We start from the raw sequence: 24677 nt of genomic DNA, 5'->3' as shown, positions 1-24677 counted from the left end.
CCTTGGTGCAGGTTCCTGGGGGGCTGGTACCGTGTGGGCACAGTGGGTGGGCTGGCTTAAGTATGTTCTCTGGGGAGAGGACACTGAACGTGCCTCGGAGAGAGTTGGGTCAGGGGATAGTCTTGCCAGTCAGTAATTGGGATATTTGATCTCAGTGCTGGAAGGTACTTTAGGGCTTGCCAGCTGGCCTCTTCCCTTTACCTCCCTGGAGCTCCTTTGCAATGGGATGGATGCCTCCGTCATGTCCTCCTTCTCTTGAACCTGCCCACAGTCAGAGCGCTTGGAAAATCCTCCCCTCACTAGAACGAAATGACATGCCGGAAACACCTCAGGGTGCCAGTGAGGAAGCTCGGACCCAACACAGATGTGCAGACCCTACTGCAGCTTAAAGGAGGGTGGGCCCTTGTCTGGGCAGACGTTTTGAGCAATGTAAAGAACCTGGCATTTAGGGTTTGATATATACCACTCTCGCCAGCAGCCCGCCCTTCCCATGTAACAATGACACAGTGAGTGAGTTCTCCCACCGCCGAGCGTCTTCTGAGTCTTTAAGCCCCAATACATGTTGCGGTTTCACCTGGTGTCATGTCTTTTTTCAGGATTTTGTCTTTTATAAGTGTCTTTTATCTGTGTTTATACAGCAAGCAAGAGAAATGGTATTAGAGATCATCCGAGAGAAAGACCAAGCTGACTTTCGAGGTGTACGCAGTGACTACACCTCCCGAATGGGAGGAGGCAGTATAGAGGTATGCTTGAATTACAGGTTAGTAGGCAAAATGAGGTTAAAGGTTGTAGGTCACCGGTCTGTTGGCTCTTTAACCTTGAGCAAATGATTTAACTTTTGTCTCATCTGTGAAACCTTATGAATTCACTCGCTTCCCAGGGTGGGTGTGAGGACAGATTGGGACAGTCAGCCGTAGTAAGGGGAGCCAGCTGCATGCTTTTCAGGGCGTGGGGCCATTCTCCCTGGTTTTGAGATTTTGCTGAAGACCAAAGTCCAAATTGTCCAAATTCTGATGGTGATCTGTTGTGATTTTATCAAATTTGGAATCCAGATTTATTGGTGAGGTGGAATGAGATCAAAATCAATGCTTTGGAATGAAATTTTGATATATGCTACTACATGTATGGGCCTTGCAAACATCGTGCTTAGCAAAATAAGCCCAGAGACAGAAGGACAAATATTTATTGTATGATTCCAATTATACCTAAATAGGCAAATTTGTAGAGACAGAAAATAAAATCAAGGTTTCTAGGGACTGGAGAAAGGAGTTGCTATTTACTGGATCAGAGTTTTTATTGTGGATGATGGAAAGGTTTGGGGTATAGATATCCGGGACAGTTATACAACATTGTGAATGTATTTAATGCCACTGAATTGTATACTTATGAATGGCTCGAAGGGTATATATTGTGTATATTTTACCACAATAAAAACAAATGAAAAAAATATTTTAAAGGATCACTAGTATAATGGACACGTATATGGTATATTTATGTTATTTCATAGAATTTGGAAGATAAATTAGCTGTTTTTAATCTTTTATCTATTTATAAGGTTTATTCTTTACTTCATTTTTATAACTATTTTGATCAAGTCTCAGACTTACTGGATTCATTTAATGGGCAGGAATGCAATTATGAACCACAATAGTTTTAAGAGGAAAAAAAGGCTTTATTATATCATTTCCAGGAATGCACTATAATAAAAATCAAGTTGTCACACACACACACACACACACACACACACACACACACTCTGTGTTTCCCTGAAAATAAACCCCAGTTAAGATCGTCAGCCAGACTGGCACACTTAGTATGTTATGACGATGTTCCAGAAGATGACATGACTGTATTTGAATAAATGTAGATTGTTGTACATGAAAAAATAAGACATCCCCTGAAAATATGTCTTAATGCGTCTTTTGGAGCAAAAATTAATATAAGACCCGGTCTTATTTTCAAGGAAGTACGGTGTATACATAACATCCTTTCAGAACAGACAGGTTTATAGAAAAGCTCTGATGTTTTGTTTTTCTGTGCTTAGGTGTCTGTTCCTAGGTTTGCTGTTGGGATTGTAATAGGAAGAAATGGGGAAATGATCAAAAAGATCCAGAATGACGCTGGTGTGAGGATTCAGTTCAAACCAGGTTGGTTTTAATGATTTTCAAAAACCCTAAGCATTATGAAGAATTAAAAAACACCTTAACAACTCAAGGACTTTGTAATTATCCCATTTATGACGTGTTTTTTTCTCTCTCTTTTGCAACATTCTGTTACCAAATTACCAATCTAAGTTTCTCCTCTGGGCCCTCATGTCTTTCTGGCTTGGTTACCCTTGTGGTTCCAGAACACTCTGCCTGGGGTTTCCAGGGCTTCCCTACCCCCACCCCCACTTAGACTGATAAAATTGGGGGAAATCAACATAGCATTTCCAATTTTTAATTTTGCCAAGTAAAGACTTTAAAAAATAATCTGTTATTTTGATTTCATAAAATAAAAGATAACTTAAAACCATAAAAAAGGACAGACATACTAGAATAAAGGACAATTCTTTACATTTTATAAATTTATGTTTAGAAGCAAAATTGTCTCCAGTGTCTTTAGCTTTGTCATTTTTCTGAAGATGGAAAAACATCACAGTGGGCTAATTTTTGGAAACTATTGCCAGAGCTCACCTGTTCTCCTTGGCCTTTTTTTGTTTGGTTGGTTTTGGTTTTGGTTTCTTCAGTGATATATTTCTTAAATATCTGTAATTGCATAAGTATTGGCATGGGCCATGAAAAGCTACGTAGCCGTATCCATACGTTTTCCGTATCCACAAGACGCCCTGAGTCTGGTGATGTCCTGACTGCTCCTTTAGCTCTGGTGGGAATATTGATGGAAATCTGATTGACCTTTGTCTCTTCTAAAGTTGGGCTTTTCCTAATCCCGCAGATGATGGGGTTAGTCCAGAGAGAGCTGCACAGGTCATGGGAGCCCCTGAGCGATGTCAGCATGCAGCACACGTCATCAGCGAGCTTATTCTTACCGCCCAGGTGGGTCCGGCCCTCTGGAGTTCACATACCTCACCCAAGAAAGTGGCAAGTGTCCCAAGGGGCTGTGGGGCCACACCACAGAGCTGTCCTCCCCTCAAGTCACCTTCATGGGAACCCGCGCTCCTGACAGTTATCTCCCTCCAGGCTGACAACCAGCAGCTTCTCTACAGCTGTCTCTTTCCTGCCTCCGCCCCACCCCCCACCCCCCGCTAGTTTATTACTCTTCTGCCTTTATTATCCCAGAATCTAGACTTTCTTTTTTTTTTTTCTTTAAAGTTTATTGGGGAGACATTTGTTAGTAAAGTTACATAGATTTCAGATGTACAATTCTGTAATACATTATCTGTGTCTCACATTGTGTGTTCACCACCCAGAGTCAGTTCTCTTTCCATCACCATATATTAGACCCCTAGATTTTCTTTCTGCAGTAGGTGCCTGACTTTTTAAGCTGTTTGGGAAAATACAGTGCAGATGACCAAGTTTCAGACAGTTGAGTGTACTTAGTATAAAACTGTAAGTAAAATCTAATCGTAGCTTTAGAAAGCACTTTCTTCTCCTCCAGCATCTTGTAGTTGTCTTCCTGCACTGGGTTCCGTGCACCTCTTTGTCTGGAATTTGAACAAGCTGGTGTGATATTGTTAGCATCTCCACCTGCCCCCGTTGTCGGTACCTCTGGGGAACCACTACAACTGATGATGGGCTGGCATACCCCCCAGGTACCTAGGACTGAGGAAGTCTGGGGGCGATCGGAGCTGAAGAAAGAAGCAGGAAATTGGCAACTGTTGGCCCAACTCTGCCAAAACCTCTCTAGGCCAAGTCTTCTCAGCAGCAAACAGAGTTTTACCCCAGGTGGTGCTCCCCATGGGATCCCCTAAGTCATCTGGGCATGCATGCTGAAGGAGCGAATTTATAGACCCCATCCCAGATCTCCTGAATCAGCATATCCAAGACTTGGGCTTGGGTCTCAGCTAGAGTCACAGGCACGTCTCAAGATTAGACAGGTTCAGGAAAGAATCACTAAATGAGCTCTCACATCATTTTTAGTGGGAAGAGTTCGTGAACCCACAACTGCAAAGGCTGTGAGATGATTAGGGGGCAGCCTTGTTCATGAGACCATGGCACACCCAGAAAGTTGGTTATGTGCGTGTATGTTTTAACATAAATCCCTAAATGACCTTGTTTACTTGCCATTTGGTGCTCCCAAAAGCACAGGGCAGGAAAAAGGCACTCCAGTTATCCACTTTCTGCTGGTTTAGATTCTGGGTCAACATCCACTTGTCTCTTCATCGATATGGGCAGGTTTTGCCAAACGTTTCTTCACCATGTTGCACGTCTGTTCAGCTTCTCCCTCCCGTGAAAGGAACGCTCAGCTCAGTGAGGTTTCCCCTCAATATTGAAAAGATGTAAATGCTGCAGCTTCCAAGGGACTCAGGACAAAGGCTGGAATGGGATGTGTTGTCGTTGAATGAAAGGAATCTTCTCAGATGTGGGTTTTGCTCTCTGCTGTGGGGACAGTGTGACAGTGAGTCAGGGACTTCTCCAGCCCCAGATCACGGGTTCTGGCCTGGCTAGTTCCCTCTTTGGTGGAGTGGGACAACTGGTTTTTCTTTAAAATCCTTTTGTCATTTTTGCCGTGGGATTACTAGTTGTTCTGACTCATAGAGCAGTGTCCGAATTGTTCTTTATGGGAGCCTGGTCAGGGGAGTGTCAGAAGTCATACATTGCCACTTATGTGACACTTTCAAAGGCCCGTAGCTTTTCAGCATCTAATGTCTGGCTTCTGGTAGGCCCAGTATGTGTCAGCCCCAGGAGAGCACAGCCTCAGCCAGCATTGAGAAGAAAACCAACTCCTACACCTGGGAGGAGTGCCCAGCACTGCCAACTCCAGGGAAGATCCTTGGGCTTCAGGCCTAGGAGTTTATATCTGGCTGCCTGTTTTAGTTGGGGCTATTTGTGCTGTTTACGCAACCACGTGTTTATCTGCATGTGTCCTCCTTGAAGACGCCTGTGATTTGTGTTAATTCTGGTTTTAAAGAGCACTTTAGAATCTGAAATGTGGAAAGGACCTCAGGTTCTGATGTGTGGCGTTGATTACAACCTGTCACTTAACCTCCTCCCTGGAGATGGAAAGTGGTGCTGGTGGCAGTGGCAGAAATCTTCACTTGAGCTTTGCTTCCTTCCCAGGAAAGAGATGGCTTTGGAGGCCTCGCAGTAGCCAGAGGAAGAGGCCGTGGCCGTGGCGACTGGAGTGTGGGTACCCCTGGTGGAATCCAGGAGATAACATACACAGTGCCCGCGGATAAGTGTGGCCTCGTCATCGGCAAAGGTAAGAGGCTGCTGCTGGCTTCCCGTCCGGCCCCCCCCCCCCCCCCCCGCCCCGCCAACTGTTTCACCTGAGAGCAGACAGGTCACATACAGTACCTCTGGGGCACAAAGTCAAGTCTGTTTGCTGCCCTTGACTGAAGGTGCCAGGTCGTGGCAGCCGCGCCCTTGTGCAAAAGCCCTGCTTTGCATGGGGCTTCTCGTGAATGAGGGCACAGCGTACGGACAGGCGATAAGTCCCACTGCCCATTAAGCGGCTTAGTTGTTGAAAAGGCGCCTGGCACAGGCTGAATGTCTGCCTCTGAATGTTTGTCAGTCGGCTGCTTAGTAATGAACTCACCTCTGAGGAACTCGGAGGAACAGTTAAGATAATTTCCTCAAGTGAAGACTGCTTTCTGAGAAGTTATGTCACTTTTTTCCTCAGTGGATTTGGGGATTTGGTCTTTATTGACACAACATGTGAAAATGGTTTTTATACTTTCAACACATTCACCATGAGTAACAGACACCCTGTGGAGGAAAATAAAAATTGATTTGTTGTTTCTAGGCATTTTAGAAAACATTAGGTAGAAACCCTCGTTAAGGGCTGGTGGGGCTCCTTTGCACCCCTCAGTGAGAAGCAAGGCAGATTTCTAGGCCATTGTGGCTCTTTCATCTGGGCCGGCCTTGGGGCCAAGAGGAGCCGCGGAGAGGGGACTGTGGCTCCTGGGGCCCCTCCCCGGCTGCAGGCTCAGCTTCTGTGGGCTCCAAGCAAAGCCCCGCTGCGGCAGGAAACTTGCACTTGGCATTGGGTCTCGTATTTGAGTAAATAAAAATCAGCCTTATCCCCAGAGTTTCTCCAATTTCTGTGATCGCCAGGCATCTCTTAGTTGTCAGGGGCTGCTAGTATTCCATGCAACGTGATTTGGGGATGTCCCCACCAACAGACACTGAGGCCACCACAGCACATCCTCACGAGGGGCCTGGATGGGAGTTCCTCCTCCTGACCCTGTCACTCACCTCCCAGAATCAGCCCTGCCTGTGACACTGTGTTTCTCACGCTCTTTCACAGCGTTTCTCTCCTGTATCTGTGTCGGTTTCAGATTATTAACCTCTCAGAGGTGATCGGAGCAGTGTGGGTTGGTTTTAATTCTCCAGCAGGGTGTCCGTGCTGATGGGTGTGTAATGGATGTTGTTAGCCGCCCAAATGCTGGGATGGGTCAGACCCACTCCCCAGCCAGCAGCGTGGCTGCCGTGACAGTAAATCCCCGTGATGCCTGTAGGTTGAGAGTCTTGTGAGAACCGTTTGCCCTGTGAGAACCGTTTTGACCACTAGGTTTTCATGTGAAAGTGTGTCTCTAGCCACTGGCAGAGCCTGGCCGTCCCCACTGTGACAGTCCCACAGTCAGTGAAACCTCGGTGTTCACAGGACATTCTCTCGTAGCTTGTCATCTGCGTGATTCCCAGAGGAAGCAGTGACTCTGGCCGCAACCTTGAGAAGCCGAGGAAAAGTTTTATTGGCGGGGGGCGGGGGATTTCTGTACTTACCCTGCCCCAAAAAGAGCTGGCATGACGCATGCCTCCTCCTTGGGAAAGGCGCGTGGGTGAGGGGGAGCGAGGGCGAGGGAGCCACATGCAGTCGGGCCCTGCTCCCCAGGCTCCAGCCGTCGCACAGACGCTGCGCCTCCCGGGCCCCTGCTGGATTTCCATGATAAATACAGCAATAGTGACAGATAGTGTGGCCAGCCCTGCTCTTGTCAGCCAGGCCTTTTAGCAGGTTTGATTAATTGCTTTACGATTTCACGTCCAGCCGGGGGGCCACTGGTGGGTCGCTTCTGCCCCCCATCAGGTGGAAGAATGGAGCAGGCTGCTGAATGAGTCTGTAGACAGCCACCATGTGCCAAGCTGGTGACCTCATTTTGAAGGAAGATGAACTTAAATTAACTCCTTCCGGCCCCGTGCAGTTTTGTGGGGCCCCCTCACCTTATTAGCATGCCTTCAAGGCCTCGGGGGAGAGGGGCTGTGGCTGCTGAGCCAAGTGCCCAATGAATGGAGGGGCTCGTCTGGGGCCTGCGGGTGTGTTCCAAGGGTGGAGGCTGGGCGCGTGGTGGAAAGGTCTGTGTTGAGTCTTGGCTCCCCACTGCTCCCCCGAAACGCTGTTGCTGAGGAGCGAAGTTGCTCATTTTTCACTGTGTGAAGAAGAGAAAATTCACTGTCTGTGAATGAAGAGCAATAGGTACTGGCTTGGGACTTTCTCATTGGTCAGTGCTGTCCCCAAGACAAGCGTGTTTGCTGGAGGTAGGACATGTAGGGACACTTTGCTCAAACTGTTGCAGAACTTGAAGAATATCTTGCACACGAAACTTTGTTCTGCTGAGTTGTGCTTTTTTGTTGTTTTTTTCTTTTTAATTTGCTTTTAAATTTCAAACTTCCCTAACTAAACTGAGAATGCCATCCAAGCCGCCGCTGAACAAAGCTTTATCCGAATGCCCTCAGTCTCCAGTTTCTTCCCATAGTGCAACCACTCGCGCCGTCTTCAGGAAGGACAGCTGGACGGACAGCTGGGCACAACCTCTGTTTCTTGATGCTTGTAGAGTCCCGCTGTGAGGACAGGGTGTCCCCTCTCGCCTCCCCCTTGACGGGCTGTTCAGCTGCATCTTCCTGCCGTGGAGGTGGAGGGAAGGTTAGAGTGGAGGATTGTGGACTCGTGAAAAGAAAATGACAAATGTCATAGGAGGGTAGTTTTGACTCGGGGCGGGGAGGGGTGACACAGAGACTGGCCTTTAGTCGTTGCTTTTGATCATTTGGGGCTCTCTGGTCCCCTGGACCGGATTTCCCACAGATTGTCTTTTTCCAGTTTTGCAAAACTTCGTGCTACGAGTTTTCCTTGTATTCTGGCTGCCCCGCATAATTGAGCAGAGCTGATCTGTAAGTTCTGTGAAATTTCAAAAGAAGAATCAAACCATTGTTACACTGGTGGGGCTTTTGTTACACAAATTTCATTAAGAGACTGGGACTCTCACAGGTTTTTCAAAGACTCCAACTAAATTTTCATTAGCCTGGCTCCACCCAGGCCTCTGTGACCCCCATCCTCTGGCTGCCTCTCTGTCTAGACCTGTCCCCCCCACAGAGGAGGCTGGGACTTGAGAAGTGACAGGATGGGCTATTAAAGGCCCAAGTGGGCTCCGGGCATTGTTGGGTCCTGTGGCCGTCAGTGTGACCTGTGGAGGGAGGGAGAGCAGCAGGGCGGTGGCCCCCTTTGTGCCGCGGAGGGGCCATCAGGTCGCTGTTCTTGTGCTGAGAAGGATGGAATGGAGTGCCTTCCCGGGCTGAGGCCTCGCGCTGGGCTGGGTGCGGCACTAGCCAAGGGCTGAGCTCGGGCCTCTGCAGAGGCCTCGGAGAGAAAAACCAGCAGGTGCCACGTGGTGTCTGTGGCCTCATCCTGGCTCAAAGAGAAGGACCAGCTTCACATCCTAAAGCTGGTTTTGCAAATGAGTGAGCCCTGGTTTCTGTTAGAGCCAGCTTAAAGTAAACAGAGGACCTCTCTGTTCTCCCGGGCGAGTGCTAGGATGCAGAAAAGACCCTCCCTCCTCTTCCGCAGCAGAGTGCTGTGAGACGCTGCGGCTTGCCACTGTTGCCACTTACTCTTCTGTCTTGTGTCCTCCTGCCTGCAGGGGGTGAGAACATCAAAAGCATAAACCAGCAGTCAGGAGCCCACGTGGAGCTTCAGCGGAACCCCCCTCCCAACACCGACCCCAACCTGCGAATATTCACCATCAGGGGGATTCCTCAACAGATCGAGGTGGCCAGACATCTCATAGATGAGAAAGTTGGCGTACGTACAAGGTCCTTTCCCCACCAGCTTACTAATAGCTGGATTTTCTGGTGGATGTCCAAGGTACCTCTTTTTCCCCAGAACCTTGTATTTCCTGTGCCTTTCAGTCCTCACATCATGTGAGCGCACCCCCTCCCACTTTGCCGAGGGGAAGATTGTGGCCCAGGGTTACCAGGGCCAGGCCCAGACATGATGAGGAAACCTCGGGCAGAACCCACCAAGGCCTGCGCAGCTCAGGCCCCAGAGCCATGTCCCCGGCAAGCTTAGATGAGCAGCTGGGGCGGCAGCCTTTTCCCCAGCACGGTCCCGGGACTCCCGCTGGCATTGCCCTGGCGGCCAGCCCTGCAGGCAGCTTTCATTGACTCTGGCTTTAGTTTCAGGCACCTCAAAGCAGATAAAGAAAGGGAGTGTTGATGGAGGACAGATTGGCCACTGCTCACCTCCAAGGGGACGTAGAATGGCAGAAAGAGCCGTGGGCCAGCCTAAATTGACGGGAGAGTCAAGCAGGTTGGTCCCTACCCCCAGGGTGACATGCTAGGGCAGATGTGGTGGTGCCAGTATTGGCTGTGTGGTGGTGTTGGTCACTCGAGGGTAGAAGCCACTTCTCAGATCAGGTCTGCTGTGGGGAGGAAGGCTAGTGCAAGGGCTGCAGGGCGTCTTCACTTCCCTGGCTCCCCAAACGCTGTGGTGTGCCTCGGGGGGCCGGGCAGAGGGCAGGGGTGCATCCCACAGGAAGTGACAGTCCTTTTGTGCCGCGACAGGGGACCAGTCTGGGAGCACCTGGAGCCTTTGGACAGAGCCCCTTCAGCCAGCCGCCTGCGGCTCCCCATCAGAAGTGAGTCTTCTGCATCCGTCTCACCTGGGAGAACCCCCCTCCCTCCCCCCCCAGCCCCCAAGGGGTCCTCCTTTCCAGCTCCTTCCAGGGAGTGCTGCCCAAGCCTGGAATTCTGGGGGTGGACATGACTCATCTTTACCCGTCACCCTCTGGCCTGGCCATAGCTCACTGACCAGTGCAGGGCTGAGAGCCTTCCCAGGGGGCAGAGGGTCTCCTTGTCACTGCCCGGCATCCCCAGCGGTGTGCAACGCCCTGGGACTGGGGGAGCGGAGGTTTTGGCAAAAGCTTTTTCGTCCTTGGGTCCTCAGCTCTTGGTCTTTCTTTGTTTTTCACATTCTTTCAGCGCCTTTCCTCCAAGGAGCTCAGGCTGCTTCCCCAACATTGCTGCTAAAGTGAATGGAAACCCCCACAGCACCCCTGTGAGGTGAGTGACCTGCTCTTACTCCGTCCAGGGGGTTCTCAGTCAGGACTAGGGTCGGGCCAGCTGGCCACTGTCAGCGGGGACCATTGCCTGGGGTGGGGGTGTGAGCAGTGAAGAAACAGATGACGGGTGGCGGGAGGTGGGCCCAGGTGCGGAGGGGATGTGACCCCCACTGGAACAAGTGACTCTTGTTCTCCACAGTGGTCCTCCGGCTTTTCTGACCCAGGGCTGGGGCAGCACCTACCAGGCGTGGCAGCAGCCTGCACAGCAAGTCCCAAGTAAGTCTCTCTGGAGGGGGTGGGACTGTGCACACCCCCAGGAAGGGCCTGAGGGGCTGCTGGGCCCCAACAGACCCAGGATGCCCCTCCCCAGAGGCATCGGGAGCCCTCAGCAGGCCCCACGTGAGCTGGGAGATGCCCACGTGCAGAAGGAGGTTTCTGTGGAAGTGGCACCAGCCTCCAGCTGGGCAGGGCGGAGGGGCTGGCTCTCCTGGCCCAGCTTCTCAGTCCTCTCTTTCCCATTGACTCTGTCCTTCTCGGAGCTGTAGACTTCTGTCACTTCTTTTCCAAGAATGGGTCAGAAACGCCTGTGGCCGTTGGAGGGTGTGGTTTGACCCGAGGCCGAGGCCGTCTGCTCCCTCCCGCCCACAGCTCTTCCCCCTCACCCTGTGTCCTCCTGGGCTGTCCCTGCCTGCTGGGTACCCTTCCCACTCTTCTCCTCTGGTCTCAAGGTGACCGGCTCCCTCTTGTCTCCAGCACGATCTTAGAAAGGGGCTCTTTCTGTTTTCTGAGCTTTTCGGAAAACGCAAATTAGCAAATGAGCTCTGCTGAGGGACACCTCACTGAGAAAACTGGTTGTAAAAGAGAACAGACGATCTGGTGGAACCAAACCTGCTCCCTACTCTCCGGCCCCCACGTTCGCCTTAGGACTCGTTCTGGAGTTTATTGCTGGTGGGGCCCGTCTTGCAAGGCCTGCAAAGAAACAAAACGGACACCTGACCTCCGGTTGTTCTGACCCTGTGGAGGGCCCGCTGTGTTGGGAAGGTGGTCATTAGGTGCATTGTCCTGCCTGCGCCCGAGGCTGCAGGACCATTGTCGCAATCTTGCTCATGGGCACTGAGCCTGGGGCCTAGCGCGCTTCCCCCTTGAGCAGAGTGCTGGCCGAGCAGCCCTGCCCCAGGACCCTGGTGAAGAGGACCACCCACGGGGTCCGGAGGCCAGGGCTGTGCAACATCAGGCCCACTCCCCTCCTGTGGTATCCAGTGTTGTCGGCTGTGAAATGAAGGGTTTCCAAAGTAGCTGCGAGCTCGGACATTGAATGGTTGACATTTTCCTTCCCCAATATTTCCTTATGAATGGTCTTAAACGTGTAGAATATTTTAAAGTTCATGAACACCCACACACCACCTAGATTGTACACCCCATTTCACTGGACACTGTATCCTGGACCCTGCCTGTGTTTTGTTTCCTCCTGTTCTGATTGGAGGGTGCCCCCAAGACGAGAGGTGAGCTGGTCGAGTTCCCATTTGTCCCATTGTCCGGTACAGGACCTGTGAGAGGCCCTAGACTGTGGGGAGTACCCGTCATTTCATTGACGCTCTGGGGGGCATGGTCCTGGAGAGGCCCACCCGCCTGCAGCCCAGACAGCTCATGCACACCGGGTGACTAAGGAGACACAGGAACGCCTGGGTCTTTGCCCGCTCACCACTGGTCTTGAGCTTTGTTGGTTTATTCGGGAGATTTAGAAATTGAAAATTGGTTTTGGTCAGTGAAATCTTGTTTGGAAGAAAACTCCTGCTTGCCCACACCCTCCTTCCGTGTCTGAGCGACGAGTTCTTGCTGCCCACATCCCTCACTCCTAGCCCTCCCCAAAACCAGGTCCTTCTGCTGTTAGTGTGCCGGCCCGAGTCCCGGCCGGCGCTGGTGGAAGGAGGGCAGGCTCTTCTCCCTTGTTTGCCCCCACCTCGTTTCTTTCCCCAGCCCCACACCCAGCCTGTGCTCGTCCTCGCAGTCTTTATTAACTAGCACGGAGAACATTTTGCTGTGAAATGTGTCTGCTGGCATGTCCTTGCTGCTGCAGCCTGATTCTAACAGGAGACGTTGAAGGGGCCTGAGCGGGTGGGCACGCAGCCAGCCTGACCTCGGCAGGGAGCAAGGTCCCCATGTGTCGCCAGTTGTCTTTTAACCCTCGTTATGCTCCTGGGCAGGCGGCGGCTGCTCTCCTCCTCCCCCCACCTCATCTCTCCTGCCCGTGCCACATAGAGAACGCCGCCCGGTGTATGCTTGGACGAGGAGGGCGGGAGCAAGCCACGCATCCTTTCCCCTGCTCCTGCCCCAAACGGCAGGAGGCTAGATTGTGTCGGGTGCGTGCTGCTGCCATCAGCCCCTCACTGTGTGGACCTCGTCTTTCTGTCATCACCTTGAGCACACTCTGGACAGTTCCCACGTGTTTGCTACACTGTTTGTCCAGAGGGGAAGCCATCAGTCTCTGAACAGAAGGGGCCAGGTGAAGAGTGCTCAGTGCCATTTGGACTCTGTTCCATTTGAAGGCTGATCCAGGGACCTAGACGGTAGTCTGGCCCCCGGGGCTCTGTTCCCCCGCAGCTGCAGCCCCATCTGAAGGGGGTCGAGCCTGTTCCGATGGACGTCCTTGAGGGGCAGCAGTTGGCACAGTCCTCCCAGCATCTCAGGGATCTTAGTTGCATCGCCAACCCCCCACCCCTCTAGCCACCCCAACCTGGGTGGAGGCCCTCTTGGGTGTTGACATGTCACCTCCATGACCAGCCTGCTGCCACCTTCTTCCCAGGCCACGGAGCCGGGGGCGGGCTTCAGAGGTGTGTGGCCCAGGGGCTAGTGAGCGAGGGAGTCAGAGCAGGGCCTGGAGTGGCCAGGCTGGGGGCCTGACTGCTTTTGTGTTCTTCGCACAGGCCAACAGAGCCAGCCGCAGAGCAGCCAGCCCGACTACAGCAAGGCCTGGGAAGACTATTACAAAAAACAGAGTGAGTGCACTGGCCTTCCCACCGAGCAGGCCCGCTCAGAGCCCCAAGCCTGTAGACTTCACTGTCCGAGCCTCCCTGCCACCGTTTTTCTTTAACGCTGGCCCCGTGACTCAGTGTCGATGCACACCTTTGTCTCTCGCTGCCCCTGCGTCTGTCAGAGGAGACGTGGTGTGGCAGTTTGTCTTTCCCTCATCCTCCCCTTCTGCTTCTGGGCCCCAGAGGGCCTGGAGGTGGGCTGGCTCCTCAACTGGGGGGCTGGGGACCGCTGTCCCAGTCCCCTTAACACTGCGTGGCCAGGACGCAGACCAGCTGGTGTCCTCCTCCCTGTCTTGCCACTGCCCGGCTCTTTTTGGCCATTTGAAGGCAGGTGAAGAGAAAAGATGGTGGAATGCAGGGTCTAAAGTTGGAATGGGTGCTGAGGTGTTCGCTTTTCTTCTACAGTTAGCTCATTTTCTTAACTACCAGAAACCAAACCGGCCTTTTTTTAAAAGGAGGAAAACTGTGAACTAAAAAAATCCAGGTGAATCATTGCAAGTCAGTACTAAGTCCTCCATGTACTGAGCCCGTCCTGCTGAGCCTGGCGTGCGCATGTGTGGGGAGAGGGGCTCGGGGCTGAGTCTGCAGGGTGTTACTTGTGGTTGGAAGCGCTGGTCTTTGGAATCCTCATTGGTGCCAGGGGCCGGGAGGTCATTGTCACCTGGAGCGCCTGGCAAAAGTCCAAATGTCGGGTCTTCCCCAGACCCCCCCCAATCCAGGCTCCCAGACACACGTGGGCCTGAATTTCCAGCCCTCTGTGGGGGCGGCACCCTGCGCACCTGCACGCACGCACGTGCCCGAGCCAGGTGCTCCCCTGCCCGCACTGGGCCCTGACTGGGCGGGCAGGCAGACGCAAAGCCTGTGAATTCGCAGAGAAGATGCTTCTGAAGGCCCTGTAGGGCGGAGCGGGGACCAGCAGCAAAAGGCTAACCGCACTCTTTGCAGCGAGCACTTGGGCGGCGCCTCACTGGCGTCCAGGGGGAGCGTCAGCCGCTGGTTACGATGCCTCAGAGCCTTCGGGAAGGGATCCCTCCAGGCACCCATCGCTTCCCCTAAGTGCGTCCCCACTCCTTATAACCCCGTTTTTGCCTTCGTCCATCAGGTCACGCTGCCAGTGCTGCTCCTCAGGCCAGCTCCCCACCGGACTACACAATGGCCTGGGCGGAATATTACAGACAGCAGGTCGCTTTCTACGGGCAGACGTTAGGGCAAGCTCAGGCCCACAGCCAGGTGCGTAGCTGATCCCAGCACTGCCGAGACTTCCCAGACCAGCCGTAACCCCTCTGCTGTCTGCTGCGTGTGCCTGGTGGACAGCTCGGGCCCCAGTGCCCCTCGGCATGGCCGCTGCCTGCTGAGAACCCAGCTGCAACCACCTTGGCCCGCTCTCCCAGGGTGAACAAGATTGGGCGCAAGTGGGAGAGGAATTCCTCCAAGGAAGTGCCTGATCTTCCCTCAAGTCCAGGCCACAGGCCACAGTGCTGAGTGGCACTCAGTTTCCCCAACTATACAGGAGAGAGCCAAGCTTCGATGGCTGGGCAGGCTTGGCACTGCGAGGAGGGAATGTGGAGCTCACGCCCGTGACTGCTCTTGCAGAGTGGTGTGGCCAGGCTGTCACCCTCGCCCCCGCAGTCATGGGGGAGCGGAGGAAACAGGCCAGTCCACACCCTCTGAGAGCTGGCAGGGCAGGGTGCCAGATCTTCTCCGTCCTGCATAGAAACCTGGAGGGCTCTGTCCAATCAGAGGCCAAAGACGGATTTCCTATTGTGGGGAAGGGGGCCCAATGATCCCACTGGCATATTCCAGGTGACCTGAGGTCCTGGACCTAATGCTGGTGGGCCACCTCACTGCCACAGTGGCCATCTGTGCCTAGGCCCAGTAGAAACGGGTGTCCCGGCTGGTGGTGACAGAAGTATCACTCCCTTCTCCCCACCCCGTCTCCCTAGAAAAGAGACGCCCCAGGGCCTCCTGTTCAAGAGAGGTTTTGTCTGGGCCAGAGCCCCTGATGGGAGGGGAGGCCGGGGAAAGTGCTGAGACACTGGCTGGTTTGTGGAGCCAGAGGGCACAGGGTGACCTGTCACCTCCTGCTGACAGAGCCCCAGACAACACAAGCACCAAGAGTGCCACCACAGGCTGACTTCTCCCCTTCCTTCCACAGGAACAGTAGGACAAGTGACCTGCGGCTCCCCCCCACCCCGAAATCATTGTGAGCGGAAACCTGTTTGTAACAGAGGTTTTTAGATTTGCAAACCTTTTGATGAAGAACCTTTGTTTTATTCTGTGAAACACTATATTTAGATTAACAGAATTTTTCTAAAAATCGGAAAATTAGTTACTAAAAATTGCTGGTAATTTTGTTTCATTATTTTTGTTATTTCAAATGTGGAAGCTCTGGGATTCTTTTTGGAGCAATACCTGCAAATTCAGGCACCAGAATGCCTCAGAGCAGTGACATTTCAACATGGTGTGTTTTGTTCCGTTTCTTTTTTTTTGCGTGTCGTTTTATTTACAGTTTTTTCTGTTGCAACAGAAAATGGCTTGGAAGTCTTAGGTGGTATGTAACAAATTCTTTTTAAAAATTTTTAAACAGTATTTAAATATTCTTAAATGTGTAAATTCATTAAATGTTTTACTTCTAATTTCTTGTATCTTGGCTGTCTGGTTTTATTGCATTTTTTAAAAAAACAACTACTATGTATTGTAATTAATTATGTGAATTCTGAATTGAGACAGGTAATTGTATTGCTGTCCAACGGGGATTGGGAGGGACATTTTATAGGGTTTGTATAATTTCTAGAGTTCTAAAGGGTAATATAAAAATGTGTTCATGTGTTTAGCATACGTTTTTTTCATGTCTCCATTACCGGTTGCAATTGTGTATCTAAGACCTCCAAGCTTGTTTTAAAAACAAAACAAAAAACCTTTCTCTATTCTCTCAGAAATATAAATACTGTTATTTTTAATATTAAAAAGAAATTCGATATAACTTTTAACAAACACTGTGGAACATTAAAACGCATAAAAATGTAGTAACTATTTTTAATTGCAAAGCGTTCTTTGCTTTTTCTTTTAAATATTTTTAATATTTGTCAAATTAACTAGATGAATAAACAAATCTAGTATTAACCACAATTATGAATTAAATAATTTTGATTTAATAAAAGGGATAATATGATTTCCAATGTTTACTGTAGTGGTTTCTTGTACAGATAACATGTATTTTTAAAGGAAAGAAAAACGGAATTGAAGCTATTTTTTCTTGCATTTTTAATTGACCTGAGGGACATTCCGTTTGAAATGTACTGAAGTTACCATTTCTGGTTTTTTTCTCCTTATTTTCCTTATAATGCTTGAAATGTCTAACTATTAAAAAAGGCAGTTGGAAAAATGTTATGCATGTTGTTTTAAAAGAAAAAGTGTTCTTTTTATTTGACTGGCAATTCATTTTACACTCTATATAATAAAATTTCCACGAGTCATCTTGTGGGCGAAGTATTTTTAGTCTGTTTGCTTTCCATTCACTTGTGCCCCCCCCCATCCCTGAACCCCACGACTCCCAGCCCCTGCCTGCTGTCACCTGAAATAAAAAGCAAAAAGCGAGAGTTCTTGCCGTTCTTAGCCGATTGCCTTGCTGCGCTGCATCAGCCTGACTTAGTTGGCGCACAACCTAGATTGCTGGCTACTTCATTAAGCTAATTTTATTTTAATGTATAATTTGACAGTTTGACTTGAGAGCCTTGGTTACCGCCAGCCGGCCCCCCCTTACCTGTGACATCTAAGCTCACCTGTCAGTCTCTTGATGTGGGCGTGACATGGAGTAGTCAGTAACAGTTTCCTCGGGCAGAGGCGCTGTCATCGGAAGTGGAGCTGGAAGGTTCCTTTAAGGGAGTCCCAATGCAGAGGCTTTGATCATCCACACATTCCGGTAACTGAGTCAGCACGGTTCCCCCCTCGCCCCTCCACCTGCTTCCCCAGCCCGCCTAAGAAACTCGCACCTAAACTGGTCTTGGCCTGGTGCCTTGGCCGCCCCTTCCACCATCACCTGGCACGTGTCCCTCTGGCTGCTGCCACCTGTGACCCGTTCCCTGTCCCCAGCACTCAGCCTGTGCTGTGTCATAGGTGGCATTTGTTCTCAGCCCTGTGCTCCTGCTGTGGGAGCTGGGGAGAGAGCTGGTAAGTGCCAGCAAATGTGCTCATTTGGTTTTGTTTTCATTAAGGAAACAAAAATGGGGTGTCCTTACCAATAGATTTAAATCCTGGAGGGTCCTGCAGTTTCAGGACATGCTATGACAGTGCAGGCCCTGGGCTAGAGGGCTACTAGGAATAAATCTGCCTCCAACTCCTTGCTTTCCTCCCCTCCTGTGGATGGAAGCAGCCACCGGCTTTGTACCAAGCTCTCTACGTTAATATTTGAACACGCCCTGCCTTCGCTGCTGGCTTTACACGTGCATCGTCTCTCCATTTAGATTCCCGGTGCTGTTAGGATCCTGTTTAGAACCCTCCTTATGGCTCATGCTTCGTGTGTGTGTGTGTGTGTGTGTGTGTGTGTGTGTGTGTGTTTCCAATTCTGGTCCGTTTTCTCTACCCCAAGCTCTAAGAGGAGGGGAAAAAAAGCATCTGTGGCTCCTTTAGGCCAAAAAGGGGTGTGGAGAGCAGCCCATCTGCAGCCATTCTGAGGCCTGTTGAGAGCCGGAAGACAAAAAGGAGATGGGGCATCTTTAACTCCACCTCTAGAGAATCGAGTTTGACGTTGAGAAATTGAATAGTAAAAGCCACTTGAAAAGAAGGAGGGGGTCGAGCAAGAGGAGGGCATAAACGCTGATGATGGGATGGGAATTAGGGAGGGCATTACAGAGAAGACTTCCTTCTAATTCATCTTCCAAGCTCTGTGCCAAAACAGCATTTGGCATGGTTCACAGGGAGCGATTGTGTGATAATGAACCCTAAGGTGTCCCTTAATTGAAGACTGAGTATTGCGGTTTGTGCCAAGAGTCATAAATGGTGCAGGCTTGCGGGAGGATGCATTTTCTTAAATGTATCGGTAAGTACAGATTAGCGCTTGTCCCCAGTGAAATGCCCATACTATAAATTATGGAAATCTCTCTCTCTTTCTCTCTGATGCAACCTTTTATTGAGGGGGGAAGGCGGGGTGTAATACAGCAGGAGGCGGGGGGGAAAGTTTGCAAGCATATGAAATTCGGCCTCTCATTAACATGGCGCCCATGGAAGATGGTTTTCATCAGCAGTCTGGTGTCCTGGAAGGCTAAAGTGCTTGAAATGTACCAAGTTCAGCGATTGTGTTCCATTAGGAAAGCTGCATGGTCATCACTGAAGGACAGTCTGTGTGTTTGGGGGGGCGGGGCAGGTGCTCTTGCCCCACCTCCCACCCTCCACCACACATGCACACTTGGTCTCTGCCAGCTGCCCAAGTTCACTATTCAAGGACCCAGCTGGGCTGTTCCCAACCCACCCAAGAGTTTGGGCTGGGGGTGGGGAGTTCTCTAGTGAGCATGCCTCCATTAACACCCCTGACCTCTCATTAGTTAGGAGGCACTCTCCAGTGTCCCTCTCAAATGGTGACCATCTATGATGCCCTACAGCCCCACCGTAGGGTTGGCTGGTGCACAGATGGCACGTTGCAGGACCTGGTCCAAGAGGGCACTAGGACACCATGGAGACTCAGCTTCTGGCTGGCTACGGTGGCACGGTTTCCCGAGACCCACTTCTGGTCCACTGGGGCCCAGTTGGGGTTTCTTAGATGGGCTAATGCACATGGTCCTTAGAGATTAATGGCCAGAAAGGGAGTTGACACTCAAGTCCGCAGGGGGTGCTGGGCCTGGGTCGGCTTCTTATGTGGGGGGGGGGGGGGGAAGTGAAAATGAACCATTGAAACAGTGGGAATCCTTGCTGGCTGTTGTCCTGAGAGCCTGTCAACATCTACCAAGGGAGGGCTGCCCCTTTCCAGGCATCTCCTTTGACAGCGGTCTCCACACCTAGTCTTCCCGTCTTACAGATGAGGGTTCAGAGTCAAAAGGAAAGTGTGGAGGGGCCAGTTTTGTGCCAAGTTCTATGCTGCACTTCACCCAGGGCTTCAATCGAGAGCATAAAAACTGCCCACAAAGAGCTCATGGTCAAGGGGGACACGGCAGTCACCACCAAGTGAGGTAGTTAATAGAAGAACAAAGAAACAGCCCTAAAAAGTTAGTGTTCAGCGCTAATCATGGGCCAGACCCTGTAAGTGCACTGGTCAATCAGTTTCTTTTTTTGAATGGAGAAATTATAGTTTGTTTATGCAATGGAATATTATAGTGCAAAGAAAATAAATGGACTACTATCCCATGCTACAGCGTGGATGAATCACAGAAAGTGTTGAACTGAAGAAGCCAGAGTACATACCGTGTGACTCCATTTCTATAACTGACAGTGATAGAAGTCAGGATAGCAATTACCTTTGGGGGCGCAGTGGTTGGGAAAGAGCATGAGGCACTGGGAATATTCTACATCTTGGTCTGAGGAGAATTACATGAGTGTATTCACTTTGTGAAAATTTACTGGTCTATACACTTAGGATGTGTGCATTTTCCTGTACATACGTATGTTATAAGTATGTTTCAATGTAAAGTTTCGTTTTAAAAACTGATGTTCTATATAGGTTTCTCTTAAAAATGTGATCTATTGATCTAACACACAATCATGTGGGTGCTCATTAAAAAGTACAGGGTCCTAGACTCCGACCCAAACTTACTGAATCAAATTGTCTAGGAGAGGGGTACAAGATTCTGTATTTAAACGAACTCCCTGGATAGGTCTTATGTAGGCTAAAGTTTGAAAGCCATGGTTGTGAGAAAATATTTAACATGGAAAATAGTAGTTAAGAGTGGATTCTAGAGCCAAAAATGCCTGGGTGCAAACCCAGCCCCTGCCATTTAATAGCAGTGTGAGCCAGGGAATGTATTCCAGCTCTCTAGGCCTCAGTTTCCACAAGTGGTAAGATGAAAATAATAGTAATTATCTCACATGGTTATTGTGAGGACTAAATGAGTGAATATATATGTGAAGTGCTTAGAATAGCACCCAGCACATAGTAAGCACTATATAAATGTTAAAAAAAAAAAAAAAAAAAAGGAGAGAAGCAAATTGAAAAAGTATATATACATACAGTGTAATTCTATTGTTGTAAGAATATATAAATATAGATGAATTTATACACAAACATACCCATGCAAATGACTGGAGAGATATAAATCAGAGAGTTAACAGGATTATGTGATTATTGTTAATTTGTATTTTCTTTTTCCTTTATCATCTAATTTCCTATACTGAAAAAATTTCTTTATTAGGAAATAGTTCTTGAAAGTTAGTTCCTTACAGTTTTTTTTATTATGCCCACATTTTTTAAGGTCCTCTTAACATTATAGATAGATGGCACCATACTATAGGGAAAAAACCCTTTGGAGCAAATTGCACAAGATATTGTGCATTTATTACTATGGAAGAAAGTCTAGTAGTCTCTATGAAATAACTCAGGTACTGCAGTAGGAACAAACACAGAAAGTGACCAAAACCGCATGGGAGTAGGTACATTTCTGAACAACTTCCCTTGTTTTCAATTGTCAAGAAGGAAGTTCGTTGGAAGGAAGGAAGTTTTATTGGAAGTTCATTGGAAGGAAGTTCATTGGAAGAAGGAAGTTTCAATGGAAGTTCATTATTATCGTTGTGGGAACCCACAGGCTCTCCCTGAATTTTTCACATGGGAATCAGTCAATCTATAGTTTCTGGAAGCAAATATGCTACTAGGTATATGAAGTCAAGAGCGGTATTGAGCGTGACGCAGCCAACCCATGGCACTAATATCACTGAGAAAAAAACAGATTTCAACTAGAGTTTATTTATACGGTCCTCGTATTTTCTTTTTCTGACCTCTTCTTTCCTTCTCCTGTTCTTATCTTTTTGGGTTTTTTCCTTTCAGTCTTACGTAGGCTTTAAGTTTGAATGTATGTGGCTGTAAAAGTATACTTTGGTCCTGCTAGAAACGCTGCTCTTGACTTTGATTCCGGTGCGAGGACTGCCAGCTTGGTTTAACCCTCTTATGTTCCTCCATATTTTTAGACACAAATCTTGAGTTATGCCAACTCCTAGTGTCAGTCTGCTTCACCAAACCTTAGTAACGTACTCATATTTTTGAGTGCCTACTGGGAAAATCCTCCTACTATAGATTACAAAAGCTTGCCTATTGATGACATAAGCATCACCTTCCACATTTCAAATGGGCTTCAAATGAATAAGCGAACAACAAAAATGTTAGCAAGAGTGGTGAAGGTTCTTCAATACTATCTCATGAACACACCTGAAAGTGAGATGGAGCGTCAAAGACAGAAGGTATAAGTCCAGATTTCAGTGACCATCTGCAGCGCTTCTGTCACAATCTGTCTTCTTAAAGTGCCTTGAACACAACACATTTGTTTTAGGCCCCAAAAGCCTGCAGCATTCACATTAAGTCCTTTCATTGCTAACACCTATTTTCTTTTGACGTTTTCATCCGGGGCATCGTTAACAGCAACGGGCAGCGACTAACGTCAAACCACAGAGTGTGTCTCCCTTCACTTCCGCCTCGAGGCCCTGGGAACCGGAAGTTGGCTGCGCGGGCGGGTCACGCGCTCCGCCGCCATATTGGCTGTGGTGGGAGCTGCTGCCCGGAGGGCGTGTGTTAGTCAGAGCAGCGCCGCTTCTCTGGGCGGAGGTCTCGTCCTGGCACCAGGGACCTTGGAGTGTGAGGGGAGCTGGAGGCGCCGGAGGCCTTGGCGCGGGAAGGCGGCGTCAGAGGCCAGGAGCGAGCCGGGCGGGCCGCGAGCAGTGCCGGAGGGTGTCTCCTGAAGGTGACGACTTCCTTGGGCTCTAGTCCGTCATTGTCTTTGATTCTGAGCCCACATTTGCAACCCCCCCCCCCACAATCGCGTGTTCCTAGCTGAGGCAAGCAAGACAACACTCTGCCCTCTTGTTTCCGCTCTCATACCGTAAGCAAGTGTCCTCGCAGTCAAGTGCCACGTGTTTTGCATTTTGTTGTTTCTGTTGGTGATTTTGCTGCTTAAAACGACCCCCAAGCGTAGTGCTGCCTAGTGTCCCTAAGGCTGTGACATGCCTTACAGAGAAAACTTGCTTGTGACATAAGCCGTGTTCTGGCCTGAGTTGTGCTGCTGTTGGCGGTGAGTTCAATGTTAACGAGTCGGCAGCATATGTGAAATGAGATGCCTTGAAGCAGACACGCATATTAAACGAGGTTGTGTGTTGATTGGGCGACAAACGTGTTGTGACTCCAGGCTTGAAGAACCTAACCCTGCATTTACCCCAGAAGCAAGCGTTCAGTATTTGTTTCCCAGGTTCACGTGACTTTATAGAACACAACTACCACGAATAACGAGAATCGACTATGTCTCCTTCCCGTGAGGGCCCACTACTCTCGAGGCCCACTTTAACTTTGAATAGGTTTTTGCCAGTCATACGATGGCTCTGTAGCTGACAGAGCTGGGATCAGACCTCAGTCTGACTGCAAAACCTGCCCACTTTGCCACTCCCATGGAGGGGACACCGAGCTTGGTTCCAGAGGGACCCAGCAGGTTCAGCCCACCTGAGGCAGCAGAGTGGAAGGTACACATGTTTGAACACGCAAGCTTGGGTTTGAGTCCAGTCTCCACCATTCAATAGCTGTGTGACCTAAGGCAAGTTATGGAACACTCTGTGCCTCAGTTTCCTCATCTGCAACATGGGGATAATTACCTCCCTGATCATAGGCTGAGGGAGGCTTCAGGGACGTGTATGTAAAGCACCTCATACCTGGCTCATAATGAGCACAAAAAACGGCAGCTCGTAGTCGTAATTGAGTTCAGGGCATCTGACTGCTATGGTGGTGTTTCCTGCTCCTCTCTGAGCACCAAGAACAGACTGAGTGGAAAAAATGTCCACCTCAGCATTGACTCTTTAGCTTCTTCTGTTCTCCCCAGTATACCATGACCCCAGGTTCAGCTTGTTGGTCCCCAGAAGTCACAGCAGCTAGGCCATTAGTAAAGAACAGCCCCCACGGGGAAGGTGAGGCAACTCTGGGAGGAACCAGGACCCCCATACACACATATATGTGGAGGATGACCCCCCCACCCTCCCCCCACACACACACAGATATGTGGGGGACAACCCCCCACACACACACACAGATATGTGGGGGACGACCCCCCACACACACACACAGATATGTGGGGGACAACCCCACACACACACACAGATATGTGGGGGACAACCCCCCCCACACACACACAGATATGTGGGGGACAACCCCCCACACACACACACAGATATGTGGGGGACAACCCCACACACACACACAGATATGTGGGGGACAACCCCCCACACACACACACAGATATGTGGGGGACGACCTGGCCTTGGTCAGTCCTTGGGTGGATTGAGGCTGCTCAATTCTGGCCCACACGATAACATTGAAGGAAATCCTATTTTAAGCACATTGAAAAGGAATCTGTGATTCTTTGGGTCTCTCCTTCTTACATCAGAGTCTCTAATCTCAACTTCCCTTCCCTGAGCAGGGACTTGGGCCCCCCAACTGTCCCAGCTGTCACTCACTGCAGCCACTCTGCCGAGTTCACACCAAGCCCAGGAATCCACTACCTGTCAGTCACTGGGGTGCAGTCATCTGCCCTCAGCTGCAGCTCTGCGCTTAAGAAAAGGTTGACAATAGAGATGGGGTGGTGACAGGACTGGGGTAACAATTTTGTTCTCGGTATTGATATCCTCCCCCTAGGTCACCTGAGTGTACATGTCGAAAGCTTCTTTCCCAGCCCTGCCTTTTCTTCAGTCAAGGGGAGAGAATGGTCACTTGGGGAGTCCAGAGGCCTGGAGTTTTTGTTCCCTACTTGTACGGCTGACTTCTTCTGTGACTTGAACAGGTCACATCTCTTCATCTCAGTTTCCCCTCCTTGGATCACAGCAGTGGTTTCCAAATTGTGTTAGGCTGGGATCAAGGATTCCACAGTTGTTTGATTCAGATTCCAATAAATTACAGTAAATGTATTTAAACATTTAATTATAATTTTTAAAAACCATGCACTCTATTGTATGCTGCATTCCCATTTTTTCAATCTGCTTGTCTTTGCGCCATACAACACTAGCTTAATCACTGTACCTTTATAGTCAGACTTTCAGCCCTGTTCTTC

The 24677-nt window shown here is 49.9% G+C and overlaps 1 protein-coding gene across 5 annotated transcripts in view; it reads left to right on the top strand.

The window, feature by feature from the left end:
* FUBP3 (far upstream element binding protein 3) overlaps positions 1 to 16953 on the top strand; it is a 49188-nt gene extending 32235 nt beyond the window's left edge. For 4 of the 5 annotated variants that reach the window (XM_019728856.3, XM_019728855.3, XM_088793199.1 and 1 more), the window contains 11 exons: positions 639 to 743; positions 2045 to 2147; positions 2935 to 3035; positions 5220 to 5361; positions 9011 to 9171; positions 9933 to 10006; positions 10350 to 10430; positions 10629 to 10705; positions 13354 to 13425; positions 14564 to 14691; positions 15617 to 16953. In XM_019728856.3, the coding sequence (XP_019584415.1) occupies positions 639 to 743; positions 2045 to 2147; positions 2935 to 3035; positions 5220 to 5361; positions 9011 to 9171; positions 9933 to 10006; positions 10350 to 10430; positions 10629 to 10705; positions 13354 to 13425; positions 14564 to 14691; positions 15617 to 15625 (1053 nt within the window). In that variant the 3' untranslated portion in view covers positions 15626 to 16953. The remainder of the gene's footprint in view (positions 1 to 638; positions 744 to 2044; positions 2148 to 2934; positions 3036 to 5219; positions 5362 to 9010; positions 9172 to 9932; positions 10007 to 10349; positions 10431 to 10628; positions 10706 to 13353; positions 13426 to 14563; positions 14692 to 15616) is intronic. The other variant, XM_019728858.3, reaches the window with a different exon arrangement.
* Positions 16954 to 24677: the final 7724 nt, after the last annotated feature.

The sequence above is a fragment of the Rhinolophus sinicus genome, chromosome 16 (assembly GCF_057876585.1).
Source record: "Rhinolophus sinicus isolate RSI-liver-muscle chromosome 16, RSI-T2T, whole genome shotgun sequence".
NCBI lineage: Eukaryota > Metazoa > Chordata > Mammalia > Chiroptera > Rhinolophidae > Rhinolophus > Rhinolophus sinicus.
This window is presented reverse-complemented; position numbering and strand designations above follow the sequence as displayed.